The sequence below is a fragment of the Haliaeetus leucocephalus genome, unplaced genomic scaffold (genome assembly GCF_000737465.1).
Source record: "Haliaeetus leucocephalus isolate CR32 unplaced genomic scaffold, Haliaeetus_leucocephalus-4.0 Scaffold712, whole genome shotgun sequence".
Taxonomy (NCBI): Eukaryota; Metazoa; Chordata; class Aves; order Accipitriformes; family Accipitridae; genus Haliaeetus; species Haliaeetus leucocephalus.
The window spans coordinates 4,511,481-4,525,788 of NW_010973148.1; the positions used below are offsets into that span (position 1 = coordinate 4,511,481).

General features: G+C 40.1%; 1 protein-coding gene across 2 annotated transcripts in view; it reads left to right on the forward strand.

Annotated features, from left to right (window-relative positions):
• The window catches only part of SLC9A7 (solute carrier family 9, subfamily A (NHE7, cation proton antiporter 7), member 7), a 77,218-nt gene that overhangs the window by 60,261 nt on the left and 2,649 nt on the right, over positions 1 to 14,308 (forward strand). For both annotated transcript variants that reach the window (XM_010580461.1, XM_010580460.1), the window contains 3 exons: positions 2,544 to 2,607; positions 5,212 to 5,294; positions 8,650 to 8,755. In XM_010580461.1, the coding sequence (XP_010578763.1) occupies positions 2,544 to 2,607; positions 5,212 to 5,294; positions 8,650 to 8,755 (253 nt within the window). The remainder of the gene's footprint in view (positions 1 to 2,543; positions 2,608 to 5,211; positions 5,295 to 8,649; positions 8,756 to 14,308) is intronic.

Sequence of the window (14,308 nt, forward strand, 5' to 3'; positions counted from 1 at the left end):
CTGGTTGAAAGATGCAAAAAAGTCATTGTGGGCATTCAAAATAGTAATGTATTTTGTGTTAATCTGTGAACTGAGCAACACACTTTGAAACATGAACTCAAAAAAAAAGTGATTTATAGAAAAGAATTAGTTAGAAATACTCAAAATATAAATTCACCTGAAGAATAACTTTGAAAAAAATTTTAAATGGAAAAGTCTGTGTTGATGTACTATTTCAATATTGAAAGAAATGTCTGTAGTAAGAATTTTTTTCTAAAAGGTGAACCATTTTAATACAGAAAAGCTCTCCTTTCCTCTTTGGCACAATAGTGAACCCAAACACCTGGCCTGTGATGTACTATGACTTCTCACTGAACAATATGGTCATCCTGCTTTGGTCTTCCACTAAGCCCCCATCCCCTGGCTAAGGGGGGATCCCCCCAAACAAATGCACAACCTTCTAAGTCAAGTAAAAGCTGAGACATTCTGAATTGTTTGGTTTTCTTATGTACTGTGAAGTGAATGGGTAGCCTGGTGAGTTAAAACTATTTAGGGAATGCAAGCTATGTTCCCCTTCTGGAATGAGGTTCTTGAACTGTTCATACTGCCAGCTGCACAGCTAACACGAGCATGGCTGCTGCGCATAACACGTTCAACCTCCCCAATGTGCAGCTGGAGTTTGGAAAGCCACAAATCTTTTTATTTTATTTTTATGTGTATTTATAAAGGAATGTGCAATCTTATATATATTGCCATACTGAGCGTGTTTCCTGTTGTTGCTTGTCAGCTTTCTGCGTGAGGCTTCATTAGGTAACTAGTTTTTCTGCAGAAAACCCTTCCTACCATGTCTTCACTGCCTAAGCAGTAACATCTAAGCCCTTGTAACCTTTCAGAGCTCTTGTGTGTGGCATTTTATTATAGCATGTGTTATAACCCAGTACCCAATCTGTCTGTCCAGTGTTCCCTTAAACTGGTGAAGCTTTTCAGTCTTGAGGCTGGTCAGTGCCAGTGAACTCCCAGGCCAAATGTGCCTGTATGTGAAAAAAGGAAGTGATGAGGAAAGAAAAGAGACTCAGGAAAAAATCCAAGCAGAGGACTGGATCAACACTAGCTCTATATGAGGCTGCTTCAGGCTGTCTTAGAGTGGCTTTCTGGATTTTCCCTGAACTACGTTAAGTCATGTGAGGCCTTGGATTGGCTGTGAGTCCACAAGGGTGACTTAAAACGTTAGTTCAATGCCTGCTTTTCTTCTTCTATTGTTCTATTAGAAAGTGCTGCCCTGGAAGTTATTTGAAGGTGTGCCTTTTTAGTTTGATCCATGCCATCTTCTGTGCCTGAAGGTAAATCATGTCTGCATCACTGCTTGCCTTATGCAAGTGTGTATCCCTGGGACACACAAATGATATGGTCTTACCAGTGAGGTTCTGTTGGTTTCTGGTGATCCTCAGAGATGTTGCATAAACACCGTGGCTAGAAGTAGCTGACACAAAGTCTAAGTAACAAAGGAATTGCACTAAACCAGCTCAGTCCCTTCTAAGAGAGGGGAAATGAAGAAGTTAGCCATTTCAGACAATATGTTTTTGTTATTGCATGTGTTTTCCTACGCTTATTATGCAACATGGTAGGACTGAAACACATTTGAGACTGACAATCTTACCTAACATTTGACGTTGGAGGTCTAGGTTCTACAAGAGAGCATGGAGATTAAGGCATGAATAGGATTTAAAACTAGACAAATCTAATCTTAACAAATAGATCCCCAAAACAGACCAGAAAAACCTGAACATAATTACAAGGATTAAATACCCATCTTGGATAGGAGCACTACGTGAAAGGATGGTTCAGTAATAAGATGCTTGCTAACTATGCAAAAGCGAGTAGACAGTTTCTTAGGAATATATTATTCTGTAATCATCCACCATCTCATTATACAGACCCTCCCTCACTCAGGTGGGAGGCTGGACTAGACAGACCTTTTGTTAATCCACTGCGGCTGTGTTGTGTTAGGTGAATGAAAGTTGCAGCAAATTAATATGCGTCTTTATAAAATATTTTTGTTGCTTCACACTACATTAAGACTTGGGGTGTGTGGCTTTTTTTAATCATATATTTGAGCCATTCTCAGGCCTATCTGGCAGTGAAGTTATTTGCTGTGTCAAATATTTAGGCTGCACTTATCCTTAGTCTTTAGTTTCTTGCTGCTGGGCATGAGGGATGTTCTCTACTGAAGAGGATGTCACCCACAGTTCACCTTTTAAGCGAAAAATTGTATTTGCCAGTGTCCTAAAAGAACTGACAACAAAGGTAAGCAGTTAAAGTTGATGTTGAGTTGGAGTTATAACTGTTATCTACAGGTAGTTGCTGCTTGAGTGAAGAAGTATCTTGTTTATAGCTATGTAACTGCAGGGGGGTAATGGACAGCTCTTCCTCACACTATTCTTACAGCATCTCTGAATGCAGCTTTGCTGGGTGCTTAAAGTGCTTTTAAAATGCATTCTGCCAAACTTGCAGCATTTGCAGCCCTCAGTAACACCACTTGCTTTGTTTTCCTAATGTTTCTGTAGGGTTGGGGTTGACCCAGATCAGGATCCTCCACCTACTAATGACAGCTTTCAAGTCTTACAAGGAGTAAGTAATTACATAACTTCTCTATTAGGCTGATCTTATTTTATAACTAAAATGATAAAGAACTGCAGAAGCTATGTGTATGGATAAAACCTTCCTCTCCTAGCTGGCAAGTCAGTAATGCATTTTACTTTGTAATATTCAAGTAATGCCCACCAAAAAACATTCTGTGGTATTGGGTGTAATGCTGCAGCGTTCTAATTTTTGCGTATATGTATAAATATAAGGCATCAAAAACCTTTCCAAGTCTACTAATACACTCTGTTTAACAATGTGCTTTCCTCTTCCCCATCCACCCAACATGCTTGCTTTTAACATGCTACAGCATAAAGAGTCCTCCCCAAGACTGAACCAGAGGTAATCCTCTTGGCTTCTGTTCAGTAATTGACACCAAATTTTGGCCCTTGTACTTGCTTATAATCAAAGATGATCCAATCTTGGCTCCTGTATACCGTACCACAAGGCAGCTGGATCTTGCCTGTACTACCTACCACCTGTATGAGGCAAAAGGAGCACTGGAAAATTGTCATTTACATTCAGCAAACTGTTGCTGTAAATCTTTAGTGCAGCTTTCTGTGCATCAGTAACAACCCAAGAGTTCACTTTTTTCCCCTGCAATATACTATTGGCAAACAAGACTATCAAAAGAATGTTGTTCATAGCAGAAATTTCAGTTTTCCTCATCTATAAACTGAGTGAATTCACAGGAGGAGTGAAAGGTCTGGGGAAAAAAAACCTCAAGCAACTCAACATTTCCTGAGGCTTAACTGCGAGCTTCCTCTGTCCAGGCCTTAGTTTACACTCTCCCAGAGTACTGCTTGACACTAATTGTTCAGCAGCACAACCGGTTGCTTATGTAGGAACCTGCTGGAGGAAGTTGAATGACAGGGAAGACAGATGACTTTGGACCCAGAGGATGCTTAGGGTGCAAGTATGTAAAATCTGCTTTGTAAACCTCAGGTTGTGCGATGCTAGTGTTCAGGCTGGTCACGGATACGTGCATGGGATTCTTGCTGTATTTGTGATCAGGTTTCTTAGTAGTGGTTTCTCCTGCCTTGCCTTTTTTTTTTTTTTTTTTTCTTTTGGTCACAGCTTGTACAGGTAAGAATTACTTGCTCAGGAAGCATCTCTTACATTGCAGAAACCGCGTTAGGCATCTCTGTGTTCTTTGTTAAAGCCTGTGTCCAGCACACAAAATAGATTCTGAAATGGTGGGTTTGGGTACCAAAAAGGGTGAACTTGGTTTTTTATCTATCTGGAAGCAACCAGAAGGGCAGGACTCAAAACAGCTTTTACAATGAAGGCCACAGTTATTGCATAAAACCAAGGTTAGGAAGTGGTATCATGGTAAGATGGCTTTGGCCAGTTCAGATGGAGCTTGTCAGTATTTGAGGAATTACTTTAACAGGAAACAGAGCATGGGTTTTCTGTTCTCATTCAGTTCAGTGCCTGGGTGGAAATATCTTGTCTGCTTTTTTCCCATGTAAACATAAACCACGTACCCATTTGTTTCCCTCTTTAGCTGTGCATTGCATTCCTAATGGAGTCCATTAGTCAGTTCCCTTTGGATTCTTCTTTCTTTCACCAAGCCAAGATTAGCAGCATGTCACAGTTGAAGAAAATATATTATTTGGGATGGGGCGGGAGTGAAAATACACTAAGCTTTAACTCTTGGTGGATCATGGATTTTTTGCAGATCAGGAGTACACAGGGCAATCCTGTCTGGTTCTTTTCAAGTAGTTTGGATGACGATTCATACAAGGCATTCTCACTTCATCTGTTTTCCTGTGTTTAACTTTGGCCTCTGTCCAAAAAAGAAAACAAAAAAAACCCCAAAACAACAAAAGAACCCCAAACCAACCCACCCCAAAAACCAAAACAGTAACAAAAGTAAAAATAAATGCAGCTGCAGATCAGCTGGTGTGATGACTTTCAGCACAGCTAGTGAAGGGATTATATTTAACACTGTTAGCACTTCTGAGGTTGATCTAGCACTTAGAAAATTTGCATGATCTTCCTCAATTGTGATTTTTATATGGATTCCCTGTTAGGCATGTTTCTTTTAAGTGTGATATATTTCATCAGGTTTGTGATAGTTTATCAGATATGGTAAATTCCCTTGTTCTTCCAAGGAAGTAATAGGCTTAAGGAAAGAACATCAAATAGACCTAGAGTTAAGGAAGCCAACCAAGCGATGAATAGGAATCAGTCTGGATTATTCCAGCTCACTTATTAGGGGAGGGGGATGGGGATGAGACATCAGTGAGGCTTATTTGTCAGGTTTGGACTTATTTCTATATCCATTACCGCATTAACTGTGTGATAAGCTTTTAGATTCAAGGGAACTTGGTGGTAGAGGGCTTGTTAAGGTAACTTGAAGGGAATGAAGAGGGCCTGTTTCTTCTTTGCAGTCATTTCTGATCTTTCTAAGGAAAGTAACCTTCTCAGTATAAGCAAGTCTCTAAATAGCTTTATTCTGCAGTCCAAGTACAGTATTGGAGTAATTTGGCTTTTTTGGACAGGACATTATAATGTGAATGATTGGAGTGTATGATTTGGGTTTTTTTCTCCCTGAAATAATTGAATATGTTTTTATCTTATTTTTAGGATGGCCCAGATTCTGAAAGAAGGAACAGGACACAGCAGGAAAGTGCTTGGCTCTTCAGGCTATGGTATAGCTTTGACCATAAGTATCCTTTTGAAAACACAGCCTGTCTTCAAGGCATGAAATGTTCACTTTTTTTCCTTTCCACGTACCCATATGTAGCCTTAAGCACTTGAGAGAGTCAAACAGGAGAAAGATCAAGTATTTGACTCAGAAGACGGACCTTTCCTTTCTCTAATGCCTGGTATGTCACACTGGCTGAAGGACCGAAACCAGTCAGTTCTAGGAGCTGAAATTCCTTCCTAAACAATAAGACAGCCAATTAACTATTTCAGATCATCTGATCTGTTCTATAAATCTGATCTCATCTTCACCGATGCTCATAGCACAGACTAGTTTTCCAGTTCATTGTACATGTCTAAGCCCCAACTCATTGCTCTGAAGAGCCATCTGCTTTTGTGATGAAGTCCTCTTTGGAAGCGCGTTGCTGACATGGGAATTTCTGGAACTAAAAATCTACATGTGATCCAGCTTATTCCCTTCAGTATGTCCAGAACTTCCTATCGTTGTTAAAGCAGAGAGTGTCCTTGTGTGTTTATAGTATTGTACAACCTTTCTGAAGCTATTATTATACTATTTAGATAGCCTTGTTTAAGCTTCTAAGCAGTTTTTGTGCAGCTGTCCTGTCTTTCATGCTTGTGGTTTTTTAATCTACTTAGCATATTCTTAATTGATATATCATACAGGTGCCCCTCCTTAACAGCTTACACTCACTTAGTGGAAAATGGCAAAGATAATCTTGTGGCCCTGGCAAGTCACTTATACCTAGAAATTAAAAGAAGTTTAACTTATTGATTTCTGATAATTTGTAGGGCGGTTAAATATACATAACTACCTGTGACAGGGCCTTAATCTTGTTGCAGCTTGCATCTGAGAAGTGAGTCTTTTCACTGGGGTCTTGGCCATTGGTTGATGAGAGATTGCTGGCCTAGTTGGAGCATAGCAGTTTCCTTCTATGCCTTGTGCATCAAGATTTCCCACCCAGGGAAACTCAGGTATAGTGTTAAAAGCATTCAGATCCTAGTAACACTTGCCTGTTCAGGATAAAATTTGTTTGTGGCTGATGCTTTCAGATATAGTAATATGGGGCCAAAGCCCAGAAAGGAGTGTATGTGCTAGTTTTAATATTCATAAATGTTAGTAATTTCAAGTTAACCCTTTGAGTTGTAGTGGCTGGTGTCAAAGTGTATTGAGGTCAATTTTTGTTCTTTTTTTTAAAAAAAACGAAAGAATTCTGTGGTAACAGCACAGAAGGATCTGGCTGTGGCTGACTGCATCTTTTTTGTCTTTTTAAGAAGGAAGCAGAGCTATCCTCTTCCCCCGTCTTTACAAAAGGGATGTGCCCGATGTAAAAAGGAGTAGTTGGCAATGCTGACTTCCCCTCGGCTGATGCTAGCACAACTGCAGTCCCCAGCAGCTGCGGTAAGGGCAGGGGGAGTGCCAGGCAAAAATTACAGCTTAATTAGCTGTTTCACAGAAACTTAAAGGATGCTTATAGTGCATTTACTTTTTCAGTGGTGACTGGCTATCTTTAGGGAAGGCTTTTGTGAAGTTTGTGCCAAGGAAAGCAACATCCAGAGGCAGAACTGTCTTACTCTGTCTTAGAGGTAAAATTCTGTTCCTTCTGTTGCAAGGAGGCATTCAGATAAACATCGGCTGGGTGGGCTTAAATTGCATGGAAGGGATGATCTTTAGAATTACCACCTCTATACCCATGGCTAAATGTCAAAATATTTTTTTCTGATGCAATCATTTGGTTTGTGGGTAGAAAGGCAGATTGTCTCAAAATTCACTCTTTGCAAGGGAACTTAACTTGAAAAAGATGCGAGTAAGATGCTCTTGGCAGTGTGCTCCAACGCTGGCTATTGCCTGCAGAGCTCTGTGTGGATGGATAACTTGCAACTTCATTCCTGTGGAACGCAGAGTTCATTTAATGTCATGGGCTGTTCCCTGGGTTCACCCACAATTGTTAAACACAAAGAAAACTGCAACTTTGATGAATTACCAGATGTCTTTTACTGGGTTTGTTTTATTACAACTGAGTCACAGCATGCCTGTCTGCCATAGGGCAATGTGGCGGCTGGTAGGTTAGTGTAAGGGCGAAGAGTTTATTTCTTTCCAGACCTGGGTGTAGCTGCACCATTACTGGAGGAGGGAAGGAGGAAACGTAACTCTGCAGTGGCATAATCATGCTGTTATATGCTCCAGTAAACGTGCTATGCCAGGCTCTGCTAAAGGGGAGGGATACATTTCTGCTAAAACAGCCCCTTTTTTAAACTCCTCTTTCCCCTAAGCACCTTGATCTGTTAAGAGGCTCAGGAAAGCTGTTATATTCACAAATGGACTTGATTCTCTCTGTGCTTAGAAGCCTGAGAAAGTAACTGGAATACCTGCAATATATATTTACATTGAAAATAATCAGACTGACTTAAAAAAAACCAACCCAACCCAAAACCCCATGGTCCTGATTTCAGGCAATGTTTTGAAGTCTTAGCACTTTCCTCCTCAGCTCTGTTCTTGTGCCTGTCAAGATCAGCGTGCCCCTCTGTAGTAGGGATACCTTCTTTGACTCCCGAGCATTTCCTCAAGCGTATCATCAGTCTGGAGTACTAGTGTGAACAAATACGGATTTACCTAGGGCAGACCTATTAAAAGAGGTGTAAAGACACCTTTCTCTCCCACCAACCCTGTGCCCCCTCAATGTAATCTAGATAGCATTGCTGTCCTTCCACGCTGTGTTATGTGGTTCTTGCCATACAGTTTTCCCTTCACCTTTCTGAGGCTCTCTGTGGTATGTATATATGTACCGCAGAGATGTCTCTGAGCCTTACCAGAGTAAGACCTCTGGTTGCATCTCTGTGGCTCAGTGACCACCTAGCAGTTCAAGCGGTTATATTGCTTTGAGGATGTTGGATGGACAGTGTTTCTTTATTTCCCTGTGTTGAGCCACATAGGTATGTCACCTTGTTACCTCTAGCTTGCAACCTCAACACCATGCTCCCATCTTCAGAGCAGAAATACCCTTGGTCCTATTAACACTAAAGCACTTGTACCTCTGCTTGCTCCTTTTGGCTCCAGAGAGCGCAAAAGCTGGAAGCATTGCAACTGTTTGAAATTTTTAAGAGAGTTAGCTAGTTGCCTTTGCAGTAAATGTGTGAGTAAAGAAACTGCACTTGAAAGGATCAAGGGGAAAATGTTGGGGGGGAAGATATTTTTCATTTATTTGTTTACAAATGCAGATTTTTTTCAATGGATGTTTTATATACAGTGATTGAGCAGCACATCTATCAAAGGCAGAACCACACACATTTATGTACAATTGTCTTTTTATTTTCAGTAGTGGTTTTCAAGCACTGATGTGTTTTCCTTAACTACTTAAGTTATTTAAAGCCAATTCTCACTCACAGTGGCCCTCCATTAACCACAACTCTACCCAGTTGGTGTGGCCTGATAGCCCGCTGTCTGACAAGTCCCCAGGTTTATGATGTAAGTAGAATTACTTAATACTTCTGTGTTTTGTTTTTTATTTATTTAACTTCAGCAAAGCAGTTTTTTCTTTTTAGGCAAAAGGTTGGTATGATATACATACTGCAAGAAACTGCTGGTTTGTCACAGGCAGGCAAGATTTAAGATACTCGCCCCTGAGGCAACAGCTTCTGTTAGTAGAAATCGGAGATGATCTTATTGTTCAGATGCTACATTAAAAAAATAACATTTACGGATATTGGAAAATTACAGGCCTAAACCAGCTCAGGGAATCACTTCAAAATATTCAGTCCCTTCTCAACGCTTTTGGACAAGATTCTTTTCCTGTTACTGCTAAGGTTGCATCAAGGTCTCCTTCAGAGAAGACACTGACACATTTACTCATGCTGGAAAGAAATCTGGTAGAGCTTCCCTTCATTGTTTCCACTGTGAAATTTGAGATCACATTTCGGAAACAGTTAATTAGTTACTTATCTGAGTCCAGCAGGTCACTATACTGTCTTTAGAGCCATGTCTTGCAATAATTAATGCTTCATTCTCTATTACTCTTGCAGGATCCTGATACATGTCATTCCTATCTGTACAGTGCTTCTGAAATCTACAACTTTTTATGAGCTGCTTGTAAATAGGACCATGGTACTATGTGGGAACACTCAAATTTGCAGGTTCTTTGGAATGGTAACATCTCTGCTATGTTCAAGTAGTCTTGGACCAGATTTCTATTCATCTTTTCGTAGAGAGTTATGAATTCCACTTCCAACTTTGAAATACTTCCCTGCATTTCTTTCTGGTATCATTAGCATCTTTCTTTTACCTGATAGTAAAGTTTCAAAGAAATTTGAAATGTCTGCTGCCTATTTGGAGCTATTAGTAATGCAAGAAATTGGCCTTGTTCCCATCTTTGCAATGACACTGGAGATCTTAAAACAGATCTAGGCTGGAAGGCATCCATCAGACCAATTACCCTACTTGTGTGTTGCCCGTGTGTCTATCTATGTATGATCTTATGAGATTAGTTATCCAGTAACTGAGAATCTGGCCAGAATGAACATGCAAGCTTTGGCTTTCGTTTTCTCTAACAGTTGGGCTCTTTTTTCCTCATTAGTCCTCATTCTTAGCTATTACCACGTGTGGAAACTTATTCTTTACTTGGATTGGTTGTGACACACACACACATACACTTCATCATTAAAAATGCTTATAAGGCTGCATACTTTTTTAAGGTGTATAATGTGGAACTTTCACATTGTATTCTTTCTTCTTGTTCCTATTTTGGTGTGCTGCTGCATTAGTCTTGAAAGAATATAATTTTGAGACTTTATTTCTAGTTTCTTTTCAAGATTTCCAAACTCTGCAGTTGCTTTATTGCTTTTCATTTCTTTGCATGGCTGGCTCTACTACAGCACTTGACTATACCACTTTATTACTGGCTAAAAAGCTGTGGAATCTTTTTGCCTTTCTATTAAGTGCAGGTGAAGCAATTGAGAGAGCCATGTCTTTGGGGGGACAGAAACTGCTTGGAATAGTTGTGTGTTTGTGAGGTATTTCCAGGAAAATTGAGTGGTACATCTGAGAGAATTAAAGACTGAAGATTTTGAATTAAACAAGCAAAAAAGTCTAAATACTTAACAGAATGTAACATATCTGGGTTGTGGTTTAACCCCAGCCAGCAACTAAGCACCACGCAGCTGCTCACTCACTTCCCCCCACCCAGTGGGATGGGGGAGAGAATGAGCGGGGAAAAAAAAATAAAACTCACAGGTTGAGATAAGAAGAGTTTAATAGGACAGAAAGGAAGAAAATAACAATAATAACAATTTTAAAATGACAACAATAATAATAATAAAGGAATTGGAATATACAAAACAACTGATGCACAATGCAATTGCTCACCACTCGCTGACTGATGCCCAGTCAGTTCCCAAGCAGCAATCCCCCCAGTGGCCGACTCCCCCCAGTTTATATACTGGGCATGACGTCACATGGTATGGAATACCCTTTTGGCCAGTTTGGGTCAGGTGCCCTGGCTGTGTCCCCTCCCAACTTCTTGTGCCCCTCCAGCCTTCTTGCTAGCTGGGCATGAGAAGCTGAAAAATCCTTGACTTAGTCTAAACGCTACTTGGCAACAACTGAAAACATTAGTTTGTTATCAACATTATTCTCATACTAAATCCAAAACACAACACTATACCAGCTACTAAGAAGATGAACTCTATCCCAGCTGAAACCAGGACAAGCTGGAAAATGTGTTGCAAACAGCAGTAGTGAATACTAGATCTTATTCAGATGCATGTCTGAGCAGTTATGACATCTATATAGAGAAGAAAGAGAAGAAAGCATACAAATATGTGGCTATACTGACTCTGTATTTGTGTATTGTTTTCAGCTTTTGTTGTTTTTTTCCCTGGCTTCATTACAACCTTATTTAGAATTTATTTTCACTTCTGTGAGTGGGAGTACATCTTTTTAATTAGATGCCAAGGGGGGGGTGGTGTTAAAGTCTGAAAGTCAGATAATCTTATTACATAGTGCACCTACAACCTATCCCTAAGTATGAGATCATGTCCTCTAAGCTTGAATTTGCATGGCATACATGTAAGGTTCTGAGTCAGCATGGAGGGTGGAGGTACAGTGGGTTTTTTCCAGAGCTGTTGTTACTACTCCTTGCTGATGTTCTCCCACTGCTTTAGGACTGTGCCACTAGGCTCACCATTAAGTTTTTCCAACCCAAAGAATCCAAGCTGGAACTTAAAAGCATGAAAGATTGCTGTAGATAGTGTTTAAAATTACCATTTTCAAAAATTCACTCCTATCTTTCTCTCCTGGTGTTATCTTCAGTGCATGACCATTTGGCAGGGCTTTCCAATTTATCCCAAACTAAAGTGGGTCACTTTTTTCTTCCCTTTTGACATGTCCTTTGAAACTTCTAGTAATTCTCTGTTCATCAACCTTTTTTCCCATCTGGAAGGAGCAGCTGTGTTATCACCTGTTCTTCCTAATGAAGTACTCCTGGGGATTTATTTTTTTTGCTTGTTTGTTCAGGGGTGTGTTTTTTGTCATACACACTCTCCCACTGTGGGTTTTGTTTTGTTTTTTGGGTTTTTTTTTCCTTGAAAGTTTAGTTCTTGCACCATACACAGTGTGACAACTTGGTATGAAAGTAAAGGGAATTGAATTATTTTTCTATTTTTTCTATGCAAACCCAGTAAAGAAATGTCATTTGCAGTCTATATAAGTCTTGGAGGAGGTAACTCTCAAAATTGGTAAGAAAAATGTTCAGCTGTGCCTCACCCCTCCCCTTTCTTAGTGATTCTAGCTTCATAGCAAAAATTGTTTAGTTTCCTTGATGAATTTGAACTCGGCTGAGAAATAGCGAAACTCTAAGCAGAGCATCAGATTTAAGTTGTAATTTATTTTGCATACGTACTACTTGATGCTTTTGCTTTGGAGCCACAAGATAAGTAACTTCTGATGCAAGTTTTGTCATCCATGATGCCTGTGTTCTATTCAGCCCCAGCCATGTACGTGATGAATACCAGCGCTTTGTATGTGCAGTGTACTTTGCATGTGCTTTTTGCATTGCCTTAGGAGGTAATAAAGGCTGGCTTTGTAAGCAGTACCTCTAAATAAGCTTTAGCTGTTTTAACATCTCCAGCACGCATTCTTAGGAGCATGAGCAGATTTTACCACAAATGGGACAGAATGCTGTGAGGTCCCTCAAGGTTGTGGTCAGCATGTCAAAGCAAAATTCAATCGTTTGTAGGGTTTTGGATTTAGGTACTTACCCATTCTAGTTTGTCAGTTTAAGTAGTGAAGTTCAGACCTACGGTTTTTGAGTGAATTGAAGCTATTCCTACAGAACTGTAGGGGATTGCAGAGGCCAGTTTAGGGTTATTCTTGGAAGAATTTCAAGTCTCTAGGGATCTACTTGGATACATTTCCTGTCTTTCTTGAAAGAATTGTTCATGCTGCATGAAGCACAGTAGGTTTATTCACCCATCCTCTTTGCTTGCAAACATAGCAAATCTGTATACTACATGGGATTTTTCATGGATGTTTTCTTGAGAAATATATGAAATAAATTGCCTTCTGCTTGTAGTGCTATTCAGAAGTGAAATAAATAAGTGGAACTTGGCTCATACAAGGCAATGTTTGTTCACTATGTTGAGAGAAAGCTCAGAGTTTTCTCTGGAACTGATCATGTTTACATACATGTAAGTATAGCCTGGGACAAACCAGCAAAGACTGAGTTAGGACTTGCCATATAGTATGAAGCCTGTGCCCTCTCCTTTCAGTATTGTGCTTCCAAGAGCTTTTCAGCCCTTTGGGGAAGCTCAGATGTAGTGTGTGTTCTTACCAGTTTCTTATCTGATGGGTGGCTGCAAGGATCCGCTGTTAAATAGCATTGTGGAGACAGGAGATGCTTTGGGAGCTTGCTGCAGCCACTTCACACATGGCCTTGGTATCACAAGACCTCCTGGTGTGCTGGTAGCCCTGCCTTCCCCTCCTTGGTGCTTCTCCAAGGGCAAACACCATGAAAGGCAACTTGTGATAGAGCTTCTCAGCTTCTTCCACTTCTTAAAACATAACCAGTCAACAGTCGTAAACTCGTTTTTCTGCTTTTTATCTTTGAGCATCTCTTCTTCAAAAACAGAATATATAGGGATATCAGATTTTCTTAAACAGCCGATTATTTTGTGTACCTTTTTTAATCATCTTGGTCTTGTCCCTCAGGCTTTTTCTCTTTTGCAATGGAAAGCTTGTAAAGGCTGTTTCTGCCGACTATAGTTGAGCCCTTTAATTTCTGCCTTTTTTCTAAGACAGTGACAGTAGTTCAGTGTTTTCTTTGCAATCAAAGAAAGCAAGTGTCCTAAACTGTATTTGCTCTTTGATAACAGTGCTTTCTATCACAGTAACTCAGTCTTTAATAAGCAATGATAAATTTGGATGCCATGAAGGTTCTAAGAAATTAGCATTCATTCTAAGTAGGGCTTGTCTTGCACTTGACACTGAACTGCACCATTTCTTCCACTGATTTTGGTAAACTCCTGACACTTCTTCCAGTCCTCATTAGTTAAATATTCTGTATCATCTAGAGGCTTCTGCTGTTTTATTCTGGCTGATTATGATTCTGAAATAATGATAGGAAGCTTTCCCAGGAAGTTTTATTTAGCTGGGCACTGCATTTTTCATCGTGGACAGGTTAATCAGCATGTTCAGTCTCAAGTGCCCTGAACTCCTGCAATACAGGTAGGGCTTTCTGGTCAGGCTGATCACAGGCATCCTACCTCATGAAGCCTGTGCCCTCCTTCATTTGCTGAAGTGGAAGGAAATGATGTATTTTAAGAATGTAGCCTGATGGGTGTCCAGCCTACTGAGGAGAACAGCAATATACACACTTATATTTCAGCTCTTGCTAAGCAGTACGGAGCTATTCATGTGGGGAAATAATTGCTTTCAGTTGCAACAAAGCAAGCTTATAGTACTGATAGAATTTTCTTCAAATATGAGGAAGCCCCATTTTCTGACCAATTCAGCTGTTCTGCCTTTTAC